Raw genomic sequence first — 16,450 nt, 5'->3', positions numbered from 1 at the left:
CAAGCCCGACCTGATTTATCTTAAATTTGTTTCCTGTGCAACACTTCAGAGTATTTAATAAATAATTTCCAGTCACAGAATCACAACTGATATATACTTTTATCCTCAACCAACCCGCTCTTGCAAGTCTCAAATTGACATACAATATGATACAATATCCTTTTACTGTCACATGTACTCCATTGTAGGAGTACAGTGAAAAACTTTTACAATGTCTGCCTTCTTATGACGACATCTTAGGTACAAGTACCTAGGTACATTTCTTGGATACAGCAGAGGAATAGAAGTAGTTGCTTAATTACAGACTTGTAAATAAGTTTAAAAACAGGAAAATATTAAGTAAGTTCTAAGGTCCCCTCACACCAGTCTCCATCCAGGACTTGCTGCCTGTGTGATGCTCTGGGGCTGCTTCCCGTGTGCTGCTGCGGTTCTTCCCTGCCCTGCTCTGGGCTCGGGGCCCACGTGCTGCTCCAGAGCTCGCTGCTCGCGGTGTTCTGGTGATCAAGGGGCGTGCCTGCAGGCCCCAGAATATAAGGCCACGCTACCTGTGCTGATTCCGTCAAGGGAATTGGCCCACTCGCCCCGCAAATCAACTCTCTTGGGGGATGGTGTTGGGGGGGTGGGGAGTGGGGAGAAAGGGAAAACCACAAGAGAAGAGGAAAAAGAAGTGAGAAAAGAGGTAAAGGGACTGGCGAGCAGAGGAGCTCTGACTGGAGCATCCTACTCTGCCGCCATCTTGCTGATATGCTGTTCATGCGAATGGTTAACAGGGCACTTTGTTTGATATGATATGCCACTCATTGAAATCTACAGCTTACAAACCTGCATGACACTGGCACTGAAGCTCCTTTGTGTGGAGGCAGAATATTATTTTGACTTGATAGTAGTACCTCATATTGCTAAAAGAAACCTTTAAATTTTTCACTATGTCATCACATCATGGCAATCTAGATGTGCCAGTGACTGAATCTGTGTTCAAACTCATGAGCTTAACAGCTCGTGCAGTTGAATTCAATTTCAATTACCCCATTAATGCTCAAATAAATGGTATTGCTATGGGATCCCCTCTAAGTGCAAGCCTTGTTAATGTCTTTGTTGACTACCATAAGAATTGCATCTTCAATGATCGCTACCTACCCCTTAAATATTTCTAATATATAGATAACAAATTTGCAATGTCTGAATCCACAGATGCATCAAAAGATTTTTTTCCATAGCTTAATAACTTCCATTTTGCACTCAAATATGCCAATGAAATATTGCAATAAAATTTTCTTGATATATTAGTTGAGAAATCTGCAAATGGGTTCTCAACTATATTGTATCAAAAATCTCCTTGAGAGGGTCCATATCTACCACTTTTGGCCCTGAACAGTGCCCAGCTTACATTGCAATACCCTGCCGTTCATTGAATACTCCTTTGTCTTGTTAGTTCTTCCAAAGTGCATCATTTCACATTTATCAGGTTCAAGTTGTACCTTCTACTGCCCATCTGACCAATTGTCCTGTAACCTACGACCGTCCTCTTCACTGTTGAGCACCCGGACAATCTTTGTATCATCCACAAACTTGCTTATTATTCCCCCCAACATTCTCATCTACATCATTTATGAATATCACAAACAATAAGGGACCTAGCACTGATCCCTGTGGTATGCCACTGCAAACCGGGCACCAGTTACACAAACAGCCTTTACCACCACCCTCTGCCTTGTACCACTCGGCCAATTTTGGATCCAATTTGCTAAGTTACTCTAGATCCCTTGTGCTTTTACTTTCTTTATCAATTTCCATATAAGCTCCATCAACTGCCCTAACCTCATTAAAATCACCTTGATCACCTCCTTGAAAAATCAAACTAATTCAATAGGCATGATCTCCCTCTGATAAAGCCATACTGACGATCCCTGATCAAACCTTTCCTCTCTGAATGGAGATTGACTGACTTTCTTTTTCTACTGTTTTCTCCAATACTCCTGTAGCACTGTTGTAAGACTCAACTGGTCTATAGTTCCCTGGTCCATCTCTACCACCCTTCTGTGTGGCCAGAGATTATTCAAAAATTAGGGCCAGGACCCCTGTTATTTTCTGAACAGCAGCCAGGGATACAACTCGTCTGGACCAGCAGCCTTGATGACAAGAGGAGTCACTCTCACCTCACATTATCGACGTTTGAAGTAAGGCTGTAATGAGGTCAGGAGCTGAGTGGCCCGGGGAGAACCAAACTGAGCATCACTGAGCAGGTTGTTGCTAAACAGGTTGTTACCTTCTATCACTTTACTGATGATTGAGAGTAGACTGATAGGGCGGTAATTGCCTGGCTTGGATTTGTCATCTTTTGTGTACAGGACGTACCTGGACATTTTTCCATGTTTTTGGGAAGGTGCCCAAAGTGTTGGAAAAGTGCTGACAGCTTAACTCGGGACACAAGAAGTTCTGGAGCACAAGTCTTCTGTACAGGTGCAGGATTGTTTTCAGGGCCCATAGTCTTTGCAGTATCTAGTGCCTCTAACCACTTGGAGTGAATCAAATTGGCTGATGTGTGATGCTCGGGACCTTTGGAGAAGGCCAAGATGGATTATCCACTCAGCACTTCTGGCTGAAGATTGTTGCAAATGCTTCAGCCTTATCTTTTGCACTGATATACTGGGCTGTTCCATTATTAAGAATAGAGCTGTTTGTGGAGCCTGCTGCACGGAGTTGTTTAATTGTTCACCATTCATGACTGGGTGTGGCAGGACTCCAGAGTTTATATCTGATCTGTTGGTTGTGGAATCGCTTAACTCTGTCTATTACTCACTATTTACGCTGCTTGGCACACAAGTAGTCTTGTTTTGTAGCTTCACCAGGCTAATACCTCATTTTTAGATATGCTGGATGCTGTTCCTGGCATGCCCTTCTGCAGTCTTTGTTGAACCAAGGTTGATCCCCAGGCTTAATGGTTATAGGAGAGGACAATGTGCTGAGCCATGAGGTTGCATATTGTGTTGGAATGCGATTTTGCTACTGCTGATAGTCCACAGTGCCTTTTGGATGCCCAGTATTGAGGTCTATCCAATTTAACATGGTGATAATTCCACACAACATGGTCAAGGACCATTTTGTGCTCTTGTACTTATTCCTTCTCATACTAACAAAGCTGCCATACCAGCTTTATCTTCCACCTGTCCTTTCAAAAAGTTCCATACCCCTGAATATTTAGTTTCCAGCATTGATCTTCAAGTCTCTGGAATGGGCAAACAATCATCCCATTTAATCTCTATCTGCACAGTTAATTCATTCTACTGCCTTTTCTGCTCACTCCCCATCCTTACCACCACCTTTCCCCACAACTTACACCCAGCGACACCCCCATCCTCATTCATCTTCACCTGAGTCCCTCAGCAGTCCTTGGCCTCTCCCTGGTTGTATTACCAATGTCTGGTACCTCTGCTGATGGTGCTGTTGCAATGGACAGTTGCCTGGAAGGACTTGCTTGGTGGGAGTAGGGTGGAATGTCAGCCCTGAGGATACTTTATCTCGGAGAAACCCTGACACTCGAATACCTGGGAGGCATGACAGGCTTTCCCCAAAGAAGGCAATGCCTGTATTAAAACCACCAAATGACTATTTTGAAATAAGATGCCTACAAAAAAAAGCTAATGCCAGCTCCTAAGTTGTTTATAGCTTACAGTTTTTATTTCATATAAAAATGCATCTGACAACCCAAGAATAATGAAAAATGTATTTTTGAATTTCTTTTGAAGCAAAAGTTATTAATGTATTAGCTCTAATATTTATTAAGTAAAAACAGAAAATGTTGAACTTATTCAGCAATCTAATAGAGAGAAATTGTTCAATGTTAGGAATTTTGATGGATAAAATCATTCCTGAAAAGTTAATAGATTCTCAAGTACTGATTGTATTAAATGTTTCCTCTATATTCTAATTGGGTCATTTGTAGATGTGTATGTCAGCAGTAGGTGGTGCTCTTGTACTCTTTGTTTATGAACAAAAGTACCCACTTTATTATTATTGTTGATTTGCTTTCCTGCTTCATAACGTTGAGCACTCATGTCTTTTGTGATTATATCATTATAACATAATATAAAACTTGAATTTTTCTACATTAAAAGCACAATATAGTCTACAGAGTATATAAGAGGCTTAAGAAGTACACGGTCACAGAGTCACAGAAGATGTTAGGACGAGATGATTACCAGTAGCTTTGTCAAACTGGTTTACAGGAGGGCCTCAGAGGAATTGTAGTAATGGAAATGTGGATCGTTACAGTACAGATTTTCTGGAATACTGCCTGAAGTAAGGAACTACAATCTGAGAAAGACCTTGAAAAATAATTTGTTCCATTGGAACAATGCAGATTATGAGCTTAAATTTCAGTTGTCTCAGCATCCATAATTGTGGAAGTTTTGGATTAAAGTTTCCCTTTATGTGAGGAAAGATTTTCTTTTCATAGTTTTACACCTAGCTCTAGTTTTAAGGTTATGTCATGTTCTCTTGCTGTGGGTTTTTCTACTTGGGATAATACTGAGAAATAATTATCTTATCTGATCCCTTTTATTGTTTTATTTAACCACCTCAATTAGATCACTTATTTCCCTGCAACTAAATGGATGCTATTCCTTGATTTTGACTAGAAGGTTACTAATTTAGGAGCCAATCCTGAATGTATTCTGCAAAATATTCCTCACTTTAAACACATGGCTTATCTTTATTATTGTCACGATGTGGAGGTGCTAGTGTTGGACTGGGATGGACAAAGCCAGAAGTCACACGACATCAGATTACAGTCCAAAGTTAAACTGACGAAGGGGCCGTGGTCCGAAAGCCTGTGAGATTTCAAATGAACTTGTTGGACTGTAACCTGGTATCGTGTGACTTCTGACTTTATTATAGTCATTAGGATAGCTGACATTTCCCTGTTGATCTTTTAATTCTCAGCTTTCAAAGGGCAATCGGTTTTGTCTCACACCTGTTGTGCAGTGAGTGACCTTTATAAAAATAAAACCCTTCCTATTTCTTAACTCTATATAATGTGTAAATATTCATTATTAATATAACTATACATATCTTGCATTGTTATTAATTCTGGTTTTGTTCTAATGCTTTGTGCATTCACATAAAAACCACACAATACTGACTATTTTTCTGACATGTCCTTGGTAAACTCATATATTTTACTTTTTGATACTGTTTAAACTACTCCAATAGACTTAATCTCTCATACTTTAGCTATGTTTCCATTTTTTTTTGTCTGATAGCTGATATTATTAGAAAATATTTTTGCTTCTATCTCAAAAGCCTTACTAATCATACTGTTTTTCCAAATCTGGATTTTCCACGCCATTTGAATTTAAATCATCCCCTCATCTTTTTGGTATGGTTCTATTTTTGTTTTATTCATGGGATGAGGTTGTCGTTGGCTAGGCCAGCATTTATTACGTGTCCATAATTGTCCAGAGGGCAGTTAAGAGTCAACCACATTGCTGTGGTTCTGGAATCACATATAGGCTGTTACTGAACCAGAGATAGTTGGAACTGCCAATGCTGGAGAATCTGAGATAACAAGGTGTAGAGCTGGATGAACACAGCCGGCCAAGCAGCATCAGAAGAGCAGGAAAGCTGACGTTTCGGGTCGAGACCTTTCTTCAGAAACACTGAAGAAGTTTTTTTTTTCTGAAGAAGTGTCTCGATCCGAAACGTCAGCTTTCCTGCTCCTCTGATGCTGCTTGTTACTGAACCAAGTAGTTTTTCCTGACAATCAACAATGGTCATCAGCAGACTCCTAATTCCAGGTTTTAATGAATTCAAATTCTATGGTGTGATCATTCTGGGGAACCAGGTTATTATCTGGGTCTCTGGATTAATGGCCTAGTGATATTTTTGCTAGATGATCACTGCCCCACCTCTTATCTGACAAATAACTAGCACCCAAGAATGTGAACTTGTCCCTCCTTCCTTCACCGCTGCAGCCACACGTTAACATTTCTCATAAGTCTTGGTTTTCAATCTAGTGCCTGCACTATAATCACTGGGTTGAAATTCTATAACTCTCTGTCTAACAGTTGAAAGATTTGCAGAGGTTCAAGAAGACTCACCACCAACTTCTAGCCTTGCTCATATCACAAGAATGAGTTTTAAAAGACATTGACTTCCTCTGTGCGAATCTCCAAACATGACATCTGTCAACACCATTGGGAGAAACAACCTCTGTCTGTCCTTTATCTTTGTTTTTTCTGCTCAAGCAATGATACATTTAAGGCTGACATCAAGGTGGCTGCACACTGCAAAATAGGCAGCCCATAACCCTGACAACAGAATGTGTCCAGGCCACACCTTGCTATCCCTTTCTATTCTTTCATCTACTTGCCTCTCATCTTTTGAGGTAATCCTTGGATCCAGAGTATTACTCAGACCATCTTCTGAGTTGCTGTCACTGTCTTCCTTATATTTGCCCAATACTAAGTGCTTTTTGGATAATTTCAGTAATTTGAGGATGTCTTGTCCCTGTGCATCCTGCTTTCGTCAGCTGCCTCATGTAAATTGTCATGTCCTTACTATATCATCCCTGTGATCCTGCCCTTTGGGTGATTTCAGGCACTCCTCATCCTTTCTGATGCAGTAAATTATGGTCAGTTGCTTCTTGAGCCAAAATTCCTTGCTTCAGGAACTCCGATTTCCTTTTGCTTTTTTTTCATTCTTTCATGGTATGTGGGTTTCATTAGCAATTTGTCCATCTCTATCTGCCGTTGAACTGAGTGAATTGGCCTGAGCAAGCCAAAGGGAAGTTAAGAATTACTGTCATTGCTGCGGGTAAGAGCGGCAGATTTCCATGTCCGACGAACAGTAGTGAATCAGCTAGATCTTTACAGCAATCGACAATGGATTCATTACCACCGTTTGCTGAGACTAGCTTTTAATTCCAGGTTTATTCAACCAGCTACTGTGGCCGTAATTGAACCAGTGTGTCCAGAGCATTAGTCTGGGCCCCAAATTACTAATCCCCTGATATTACCAACACACCACTGCCTCTCTCTGTGTATTGTATGATACTCTGTGCATACATCACACATGTTCTCTGAACAGCCATCTGAGAGATTTTCAACACGCAAGTTCACTGCTGGCACAAAACTCTCCCAAAGAAGAATCACATTCCTTTTACTGACCTCATAACTATTAATTTGAAACTTAATAACAATCGTGTTTCGTGACACCCAAAAGCTGAACTCCTGCTGAGGTGAAATGTCACATTCCACTGTCCTCTGAGAGCTCATGAAGCTTCAAATGCCAGTAAGAAAACTATCCAAGAGATGTGATATTGTTAAATAAGAGCATAAAATGAGAACAGGCTATTCCGTTAATCAGTTTGCATCTACCATGTACCTGTTATGGATTTCGTTGCCACATGACTTGATTTAGTTTCTTTCTCAGCTTCATGCCCCCCTTCCCCTGCACAGCCAAGACATTCTATCTCCAACCTTGATTATTTCTACAGTTTTCCTTTCAAATTAGCACAAGGCTAGGGGGCAAATGCTGAAAATGGGATTAGAATTGTTAAGTGCTTGTATTTGGCTGGTGCAGACTCAATTGGCGAATGGACGCTTTCTGTGCTGTGGATCTCTGACTGTGTTATTCCCCCTGGTTCCTTCATTGACTCAGGATGATGCTTCATGTTCCTTGGTGAAAAGCTGTATGGAGGTCGTGAAGGTACCAATTCTAAACTTGTGTATCTCCATCTGATTATGTTATCATGAGCTATCACAGTTTCTTGAATAGTACAAGGGGAAAATAACAATAGCTTCAACTTCTAGCAGAATAGCCAGTAAAAATCAATGAGCTTTTCCACCAAGGAGAAAATTATTGCTGAGCTCACTTTGCCTGGCTCAATGCCCTGTCATATAAATACATTCCTACTGAAAGCAACACTTGGGAATTGAGGTAAAATGCAGAACTCTGGATGCTGGAAATCTAAAATGAAAACAGAAATTGCTGGAGGCACTCAGCAGGCCTGTAGAGAGAAAGCAGAGTTAATTCTTCAAGTACAGTGACCCTTCTTAGAAATTGAAGACCTGGTTAACATTTCAGGCCAATGACCTTTCATCCAAACTCTGTCACACATCTTTCTAAAACCCATAGTTAATATTCCGGTACCTTTTTGGAGCTTGTTCCAGCAAATACATCATTGTGGTTTTCATTTTCCTTATAAAAAGCTCTTGAGCCTAGGTCAATAAACTTCAAAAACTGAGATTGATATTTTTTGGTCAGGCATGCGTATTGAAAGTTTTGCAACCTAGTTGGATAAGTACAGATTAGTTGTAGCCGAATTGAATATGCAACTTGCACAGGGAGCTGAATGGCCTACTGTTCCTGTGTTAATGAATTGTTCATGTAAAGTGATGTTGATTGTGTTCATACCTTTTCAGACGCCGTGGTGGTAAATATGCAGTAGGTTCGGCCTGCATCGGCGGTGGGCAAGGAATCGCCATCATCATTGAGAACATGAAGTAAAGAAAAAGGGAAACAAACAATGTTGTGCTACAAGAACTAAACTACAGTATTTGATGCTTGTTGCTGGCTTTGTTTTGTGGTAATCGCTGCAGTATCTTACACTAAGGCCCTACCCAACTCCTTCCAAAAATATAATCTAAAAAATTATTAAGCATTCCCATTTTGGGAAAAGGATTGGCAATAATGTAAATGGAAAGGGATGGTAACAATGCCAGGGGTATGGGCCAGCCAGCATTTGCTTGTGAGTATGCAACAAAAATCAGTGGAAATTCTGCAGAGTATCACTGTTCAAGAATACCAAAGAAATTCTAATCATACAAAAATTGTGTTGGCTAGAATTTGAATTTCTTTTTCTAATTTTCCTCAGGCCTTTAATGTTCAGAAAATCTTCTCCAGCTGATTTACATTTGATTTAGAGCACAGATGGTTGGACAACAGAAGGCAAGTTTGTAGGAATCAATTGAAATCACTTATTGTACATAGCCAAGAGACTAACAGCATAAGAAATAAAAGCAAGAGTAGACCATACATCTGTGCGGTCTGCTCTGCTTTTCAATAAAATTATGATTTATTTTGGCCTTAGTACTGCTTTTCTGCCTGTTCCTTGTACTTCTTGGCTTCTGCTATAGTTCAAAAATCTGTCCCTTAGAGTCATGAATAAATTCATTGAATTAAATCAGTCTTACATAAATGATCTCTTATTCTGAAAGTTTGTCCCCAGTTCTGAATTCTGCAATGAAGGGAAACATTCTCCCAGGATTTGCTTGATCAAGCCACAACTTTAAATGTTTCAATAAGATCACCTCTCATTCTTCTAAACTTGAGTGCTGTACCTTCCCCCATACCTCAGAAGCCAACCCTTTCATCCCAGGAATCCGTCTACTGAATATTCTGAACTACTTCCAATGCCATCTCTCCTCAAATAAAAAATGACCAAAACTGTATGCAGTGTTCTTGGTGAGTCTCCACTATATAGTTGTATCAAGGTGTCCCTACATTTGTATTCCATTCCCCTTGTAATAATGGCTAACATTCCATTTGCCTTCTTAATTATTTGATGTATCTGCCTGCTAATCCATGTACCTGCACACCCAGGTGCCTCTGCATTGTGGCATTCTGCAGCCTCTCTCCATTTAAATAATACCTTCCTTTTTCTGTTTTCCTACAAAGATTGATAACTTTTTCGACATTATACTCCATTTGCCAAATTTTCTGTCATTCAGTTAACCAATCTGTATCTCTTTGCAAACTTTGTATCCTCCTCACAACTTGTTTTTCTACAATCTTTGTACCATTAGCAAATCTGGTGACTTGTTCCCTTCATCCAAGTAACCAATATATAATATACACAATTGAGATTGCAACACCGTCACACCACTAGACAACACAGTATGGAGCTGGAGGAACACAGCCTGACCTGCTGTGTTCCTTCAGCTCCATACTGCGTTGTCTCTGACTCCAGCATCTGCAATTTCTTGCTATCACTGTCACACCACTAGTTAGTTTTCGAACCTTTAAAGTTATTCATTTATGCAGACTCTGTTTTAACTATTAGTTAGCCAATTCTTTATCCATTGCTTACATTTTGCCCTCCAAGTCATGAGTTCTTACTTAATGTATTCACCTTTCATATCGCACCTTATTGAGTATCTTTTGAAAATTCAAATATACAACATGCATCTTGCTCATTGCACCCCCTAAAGAATTCCACTTTCATAAAACCATATTGACTCTGCTGGATTGTCCTTTTTTTTTTAATATAAAGCTGCTCCCTCCTAAACAATGGGTTCCAGAATTTTCCTAAATACAGGTGTTAGGCTAACTGGTCTACAATTTCTTAAATAACCAAGGACACGAGATTAAAATGAGGAAGTTAGGACTAAGAAGGGAATTTGGGGGAACATTTTGGCTTTTTGATCAAAAGATAGTGGAATAGGCTTCCAGGAAAAGTCAGCAAAAGTGTAAATTGATTAGTTTTATCTGGAAAAAGAATTGATTGTTATATTAGACTTACCTTCCAAGTACAGCATTGAACACAGTTGTCATTGCCTAATCCTAGAAAATATGATATGATCAATGTTTTCATTTCCTGTTTCTTTCCCAAACAAAAACTCCTTAAATGAGCCAAAGTGACTAAATTAATTACACTGTGGTAGGCAATTCTGAGACTTGAGTACATGATTAACTGCTTGGGAATGCCAACACTGTGGTCACTAAACCACTGGGATTTTTCTTCCAGCATCAGTAGATTTATTGAAATCTGCTAATGTAAAATAGTATATTTTAAATCTCTCATCTCTAATCCTCAGAATATTTATTTGCTGTTGGGAATTTAATTTTGTTTTCCTTTAATCTTTGAAAAATGTTGCAAAACCAATCCAGGCTACTTATCTTTTCTTAAAATTGATTTTTCCCTAATTTTTGCTTTCTTAAAGGAGCAAGTTACATTGGGATTCTATTCATACGTGCTCAAAGCTGTCACTATATGTATTCTTTGGATATAAATCCAAACAGTGAATGTCAGGCGGTTATTTCACCACAGAAGGGAATCACAGTTAAGGCCAATCTTATATTCATCTGGGCCCATAGTTTTCTAATTGTGTAACATTTGAAAAAGGAATGAATCATTTTTTAAATCTCCCTGTTAATTTATGGGGGATTTTACATCAATGCCTGCAGTCACAATCTGCAGTCACAAACTTTTCAGCAGATAGCCCCAGATGATGATCAAGTTATGTTTTTTCTTGCTTTCGCTCTCGCTCTTGCTCTCTCTTCCCTTCCCTCTGTCTGTCCAGCTCACTCGCGCTTTCTGTCTGGTCTCATTCTGTTACACATGTGCAATGTAGTGGAGCAGAGTATTTGTATGCCTGAAACCCCATGTCAGAGACTGTACAATTGGGCACTAGGCCTTGTGTATAGACCGTATGGGTGAATCAGTAGAACTGCCACAGACGGATGTGTTGGCCTGGCAAAACCACAAAGGCTGTTATTTTTCACCATATGTTATTGGTTTGGGGAAGGCAGAAGCTGTTGTAAAACATAAGAGCATAATGAATGGAATTCCTGGGACCACTCTTTGATTTAGGATGGGTGGACATCAAACCCCTTATCCTTTTAATGCCTACCTCACTCTTACCTACTGTACACTTTACTCTTTTACTGGAATTTATGGCACTCCCCAAATTGCAGGTGGATTTGTTATTTTGGAATGCCTTGACTTTTTGCCCTGCTACATCTTTGAATTGTTAAAGATTAAAATTATGCAACATTCATCACCAACATCACTTCCTCTATAGTATAGACCACAATGTAAAAACGCTAAAGTATTGAATGCTGACCTATTTAGAGAATGTTAAATTGGCAATTGAAATTTCCTGTAATTAAGTTCAAACAGCTTAATTTTTATGTTGTTTTCATGTTGCTATTTCATTTTCTTCTGGGTGTTGGTAGGTGGCGTAACATCATTTGATTGTGCAAATCCATGAAATGATTTCTGCAGATTTTGAAGAATGTCAGAAAATTTGCAGGTTTCATGTTCCAATACAAATCTTGCTGCAGCACCTATAGCCTTGGGCTATATTGTAAATAGTGTTGTAATAACAGCAACACAAGAGGCAATTGTCCTTATTATCATATTTATATATCCACCACTCTGTAAGATCCTAGAAAGGGGAAACTGTCTGTGACATTTGAATAAGAATAATCATTAATTATGGTGTAGTGATGATTTTGTAAATGAATCCCAGCACTTTTTCTGAAAATCAAATTTCTAATGATAAAGCAATGACTCATCCCTTAATAGCACCGTGTCTCATGCAGCAGTCTATAATTTAACAAATTTTGCCTACATACCCCTCTAATTAGAACACCTCCATCTCCTTAACTTGTGGCTTCCAAAGCTTATTCCTGAAAGGAAGTGCTTTCTTTCTTACTGTCTTGTGGAACGTGGATATCCTCAGCATTTATTGCTTATCCTGAATTTCCTTTGATCAGAGTAGTTTGCTTGACTGTTTTGAGGGCAGTTGAGAGTCAACCAAGTTATTATGGATCTGAAGTCGCATGCAGGCCAGACCATGCAAGGATGGCAAATTTCCTTCTGTAAAAGACATTTGTTAGTTGATGGTATTTTTATGACAATCAATGATAGTTTCTTGATCACCTTAACTGATACTAGCTTCTAATTCCAGATTTTCCACTAGTGAATTTAAATTTCAGCACCTGCTATAGAGGGATTTTGATCTTGCATTACTAGAGCATTAGCCTAGCCCTCTAGATTGCTAGCCTTGTGATATTTCCACTATGCCGTCACCTCCCCAGTTTGAACTGGACTTTGTTTCTGCGCAGGAAATGTACCCTTTTTGTTGTTCCAGCCTATACAAATTGAGGACACAGTGGGGCACCTAAAAGTAGTGCTGATGCTGATTAATGCATTGTGCAATTTATTTTTTTTTAGTTTCAAAATTTATAATATTAATCAGTTTTTTTTCCCCTTTTACTTGCCAAGGTGTGTTAGAACATATTGGCTGGAACTGAGATTTTTATAAAAAACATAATTGCATCCATTCTAGATCTGTTATCCATATCATCTCTAATGTTCATAATTCATAAGCAAACTTAAAATTGTGCCTTACATACCATGATGTATTGTTGCTATATGAAACAGTGATAGAAAATAAATTACTAATGATTTGGTTTTATTGGTGCAATAATTTTATTGTGCTGCATTGTAATGTGCACTATTGAAATAAAATATAAATGTTATTTTTTTATATATTTTCCTTCTCCTACCCATCTTTGGGCTGCCTTGCTCCATACATTATCCTTTTGAGGAGAGCAGGGGGTGGATTATAGACTTGGATCCCTGATTTACTGCCAGGCATCCTCTAGTAAATGCATGTGAACATCCTGAGGGTGTATGTTATTTCCTTTCTCTTCCCCATATTCCAAATGTCGCCAACAGTAGAGCCAACATCAGCTTGTTTTGCTGAAACTCGTGTGCAATCTGTTTGTCATAAAATCCAAACAATACTCTGGAGATCCACACTGGGGTTTCTGTTGGAATTTATTAACCAGATTTGACCAGTGGAAACAGAAACAGATCATGTGAACAGGAGTAGGCCATTCAGCTTGTTGAGTCTTCTCTGCCATTTATTATGATCATGGCTGATCTAGCACTTTGATGCCTTTTGTCTACACTATCCCTGTAACTGCTTGTGCCATTGGTAATCAAAAATCTATCAACCGCTTCTCTAAATATATTCGAAGACTGAGTTTCCATGGCACTGTGGGACAGAGAACTCCAAGCATTCACCAACCTGAGTAAAATAAATTCTTCTCAATCTCCCTTACTTAAAATGCCAGAGCATAGTATGAAACAAGTGCAGATAAATGTGATTAGTGTAGTTTGGTGTCAGCATAGACATGGTGGGCTGATGGGCCTGTTTCTATACTGTATGGCTCAAAATGTCATTCCTCTTTGTTTTTAAGTTGTACCTCATCTTTCCAGACTCCAACCAGGGAAAAAGTAAATTTTGCATCCACCCTGTCTGTCCCTTTAAGTGTTTTGTACATTTCAGTAAAGTCACTTTTCATTCTTTGAAACTTTAGAGAGTACAGGCCCAATTTACTCAATTTCTCTTCATTGGAGAGTCTTACCATCCTGGGAACAAGTCTGGTGAACCTTTGTTGCTATCCCTCTAAAGCAGTGATATTTTTTCTGAATCAAGGAACTAAGAACTGCTCTCAAACTCCAGATGTAGTCTGACCAAATGCCCACACAAATGAAGTAAGACTTCACTATCCAATACTCAAATCCTCTTGTAATAAAGGTTACCATTCTTTTAGCCTACCTAATAGCTTGATGTACCTGAATGTTGGCCTTCAATGGCTTATTGACAAGGCCACCCAAGTCCCTTCTCACATCTACACTTGTCAATCTCTTAACATTTAGGAAAAACTCTGGTAGAATTTTTTTCTTCTTCTGGAGTGGATAACCTTGCATTTTGCCACATTACATTCCGTCTGCCATGTTCTGGTAAACTTATTCAGATCCTTCTGAAAATATTTATATTTTCCTCCCTGCTTGGCTTTGTATCATCTGCAAATTTGGAAATTTGTTCCCCGTATCCAAATCATTTTGTATTATGAACAGCTGAAGCCCAAGTGCCTGATCCTTGTGGTACCCCACTAGTCAACCAGTGTAAGTGACCCATTTCTCCCTACTGTTTTTCTGTCTGTTAGCCAATTCTTAATCCATGTCAGTACAGTGCCTCCAATACCATGTACCATCTTTCTAACAAACCTCCTGCAAGGACTTTATCAAAAGCCTTCTGAAAATCCAAGTACACTATGGCCATCAACTCCAATTTATCAATCTTGTTCATAAAATCCCCCCAAAATCTCCCTTTGATTAATTTTATTAATATCATCTTTAAAAAAATTCCAAGTTTGTGAAATGCTATTTCCATTCATAATTCTAGCATTTCCTTATGATTGATGTAAGGCTGATTTGGTTTTATTCCTTTTCTACAGAGTGGGGTGTCATTTGCAGGCTTCCAATCTGCAGGAATCATTCCTGAATTAATGGAATTTTGGAAGATGATTACCAATGCATCAACTATCTCTATTGCCATCTCCATATGCTGGAGTGTGGACAATCAGGTCTTGATGGCATTTAAACTTTCAGCTCCATTAATTTCTCCAATATAAATTTTTTCAACTCCTCATTTTCCCTAGTCACACTAATTTTGGGAGATTTCTTGTAGCTTGTTCAGTGTAAACAAACGCAAAGGAATCATTTAGCTTTTCTGCTTCCCAATATACATTAGTTAAGATGACTGTAATTAGAGTCAGGACAATCATTTTCATTTTATGTACCGGTAGAAGCTTTTAAGGTCCATTTTTGTCTCCTTTTGCTAAATTGCATTTATGTTCTATTCCTTTCTTTACCAGTTTCTTAGTCCTCCTTTGCTGTATTCTAAACAACCAGTTTGTCCTCTCAATTTTAAGTTCCTCCCTCAATTTTACGTCATTAAGGGAATTTGATCACTTTGCTGTCATGGCTGAACATTAGCTAATGCATAGAAATTTGACACAGTGAATTGACCAGATTTCCACCTCCTGTAGTGATACCTGTGTGTAACACAGCTCAATCTTCCAGCTTATTTGCTCATCCATTTGGAAGATTTCTACTGCAAGTTCCACATAAAACACAGAATCTTAAAAATTCTACAGAATTAGCCTTTAAAAGGCCAAATTTGGATGAGTTGAGGAGCAGAAAACAAAGAAGAAAGTGCTACACACAGAATTCATCATCATGTAGCTGTCATTGTGACTGTTATATTTTTCATTGTCGTTTATTGGAATGTCTGGAGTCATTAGCCAAAAAAGATCAAGTATAATGCTAGAAGGAAGAAAAGAATATTTCAATGTCAACGTGTGGATCTCCTCGTGCAGTTTGAACAGAGAGAGACTACAGAGATTTCTGAGAAGAAAACCCCAAAGAATGTGAAACAAGAATAGAAATTGCTGGAAAATCCCAGAGTTAATGCTTGGATCCAGTGACTCTTCTTCAGAACTCAAAAAAAGTCTCATGCTAGTCCCAGCTATTCAATTCAAGAACTGTAAGTGTATGGTAAATTCAATAAGTTGACCAAGACAGGGATGGTAACAGTGCCACAACGATGCCACCCAAAGGTTGCAGGAACAGCAACTCATATTCCGCTTGGGAACCCTGCAGCCCAATGGTATCAATGTGGATTTCACAAGTTTCAAAATCTCCCCTCCCCCCACCGCATCCCAAAACCAGTCCAGCTCGTCCCTGCCTCCCTAACCTGTTCTTCCTCCCACCTATCCCCTCCTCCCACCTCAAGCCGCACCTCCATCTCCTACCGACCAACCTCATCCCGCCCCCTTGACCTGTCCGTCCTCCCTGGACTGACCT

At 39.2% G+C, this 16,450-nt stretch overlaps 1 protein-coding gene across 1 annotated transcript in view; it reads left to right on the top strand.

Moving 5' to 3' along the window:
- Positions 1–13,205, top strand: part of acaa2 (acetyl-CoA acyltransferase 2) — a 61,106-nt gene extending 47,901 nt beyond the window's left edge. The window contains exon 10 of the mRNA XM_048598160.1: positions 8,424–13,205. Within this exon, the coding sequence (XP_048454117.1) occupies positions 8,424–8,508 (85 nt within the window). The 3' untranslated portion in view covers positions 8,509–13,205. The remainder of the gene's footprint in view (positions 1–8,423) is intronic.
- The last annotated feature ends 3,245 nt before the right edge of the window (positions 13,206–16,450 follow it).

This window comes from Rhincodon typus, chromosome 1 (assembly GCF_021869965.1).
Source record: "Rhincodon typus isolate 14 chromosome 1, sRhiTyp1.1, whole genome shotgun sequence".
Lineage (NCBI taxonomy): Eukaryota > Metazoa > Chordata > Chondrichthyes > Orectolobiformes > Rhincodontidae > Rhincodon > Rhincodon typus.
This window is presented reverse-complemented; position numbering and strand designations above follow the sequence as displayed.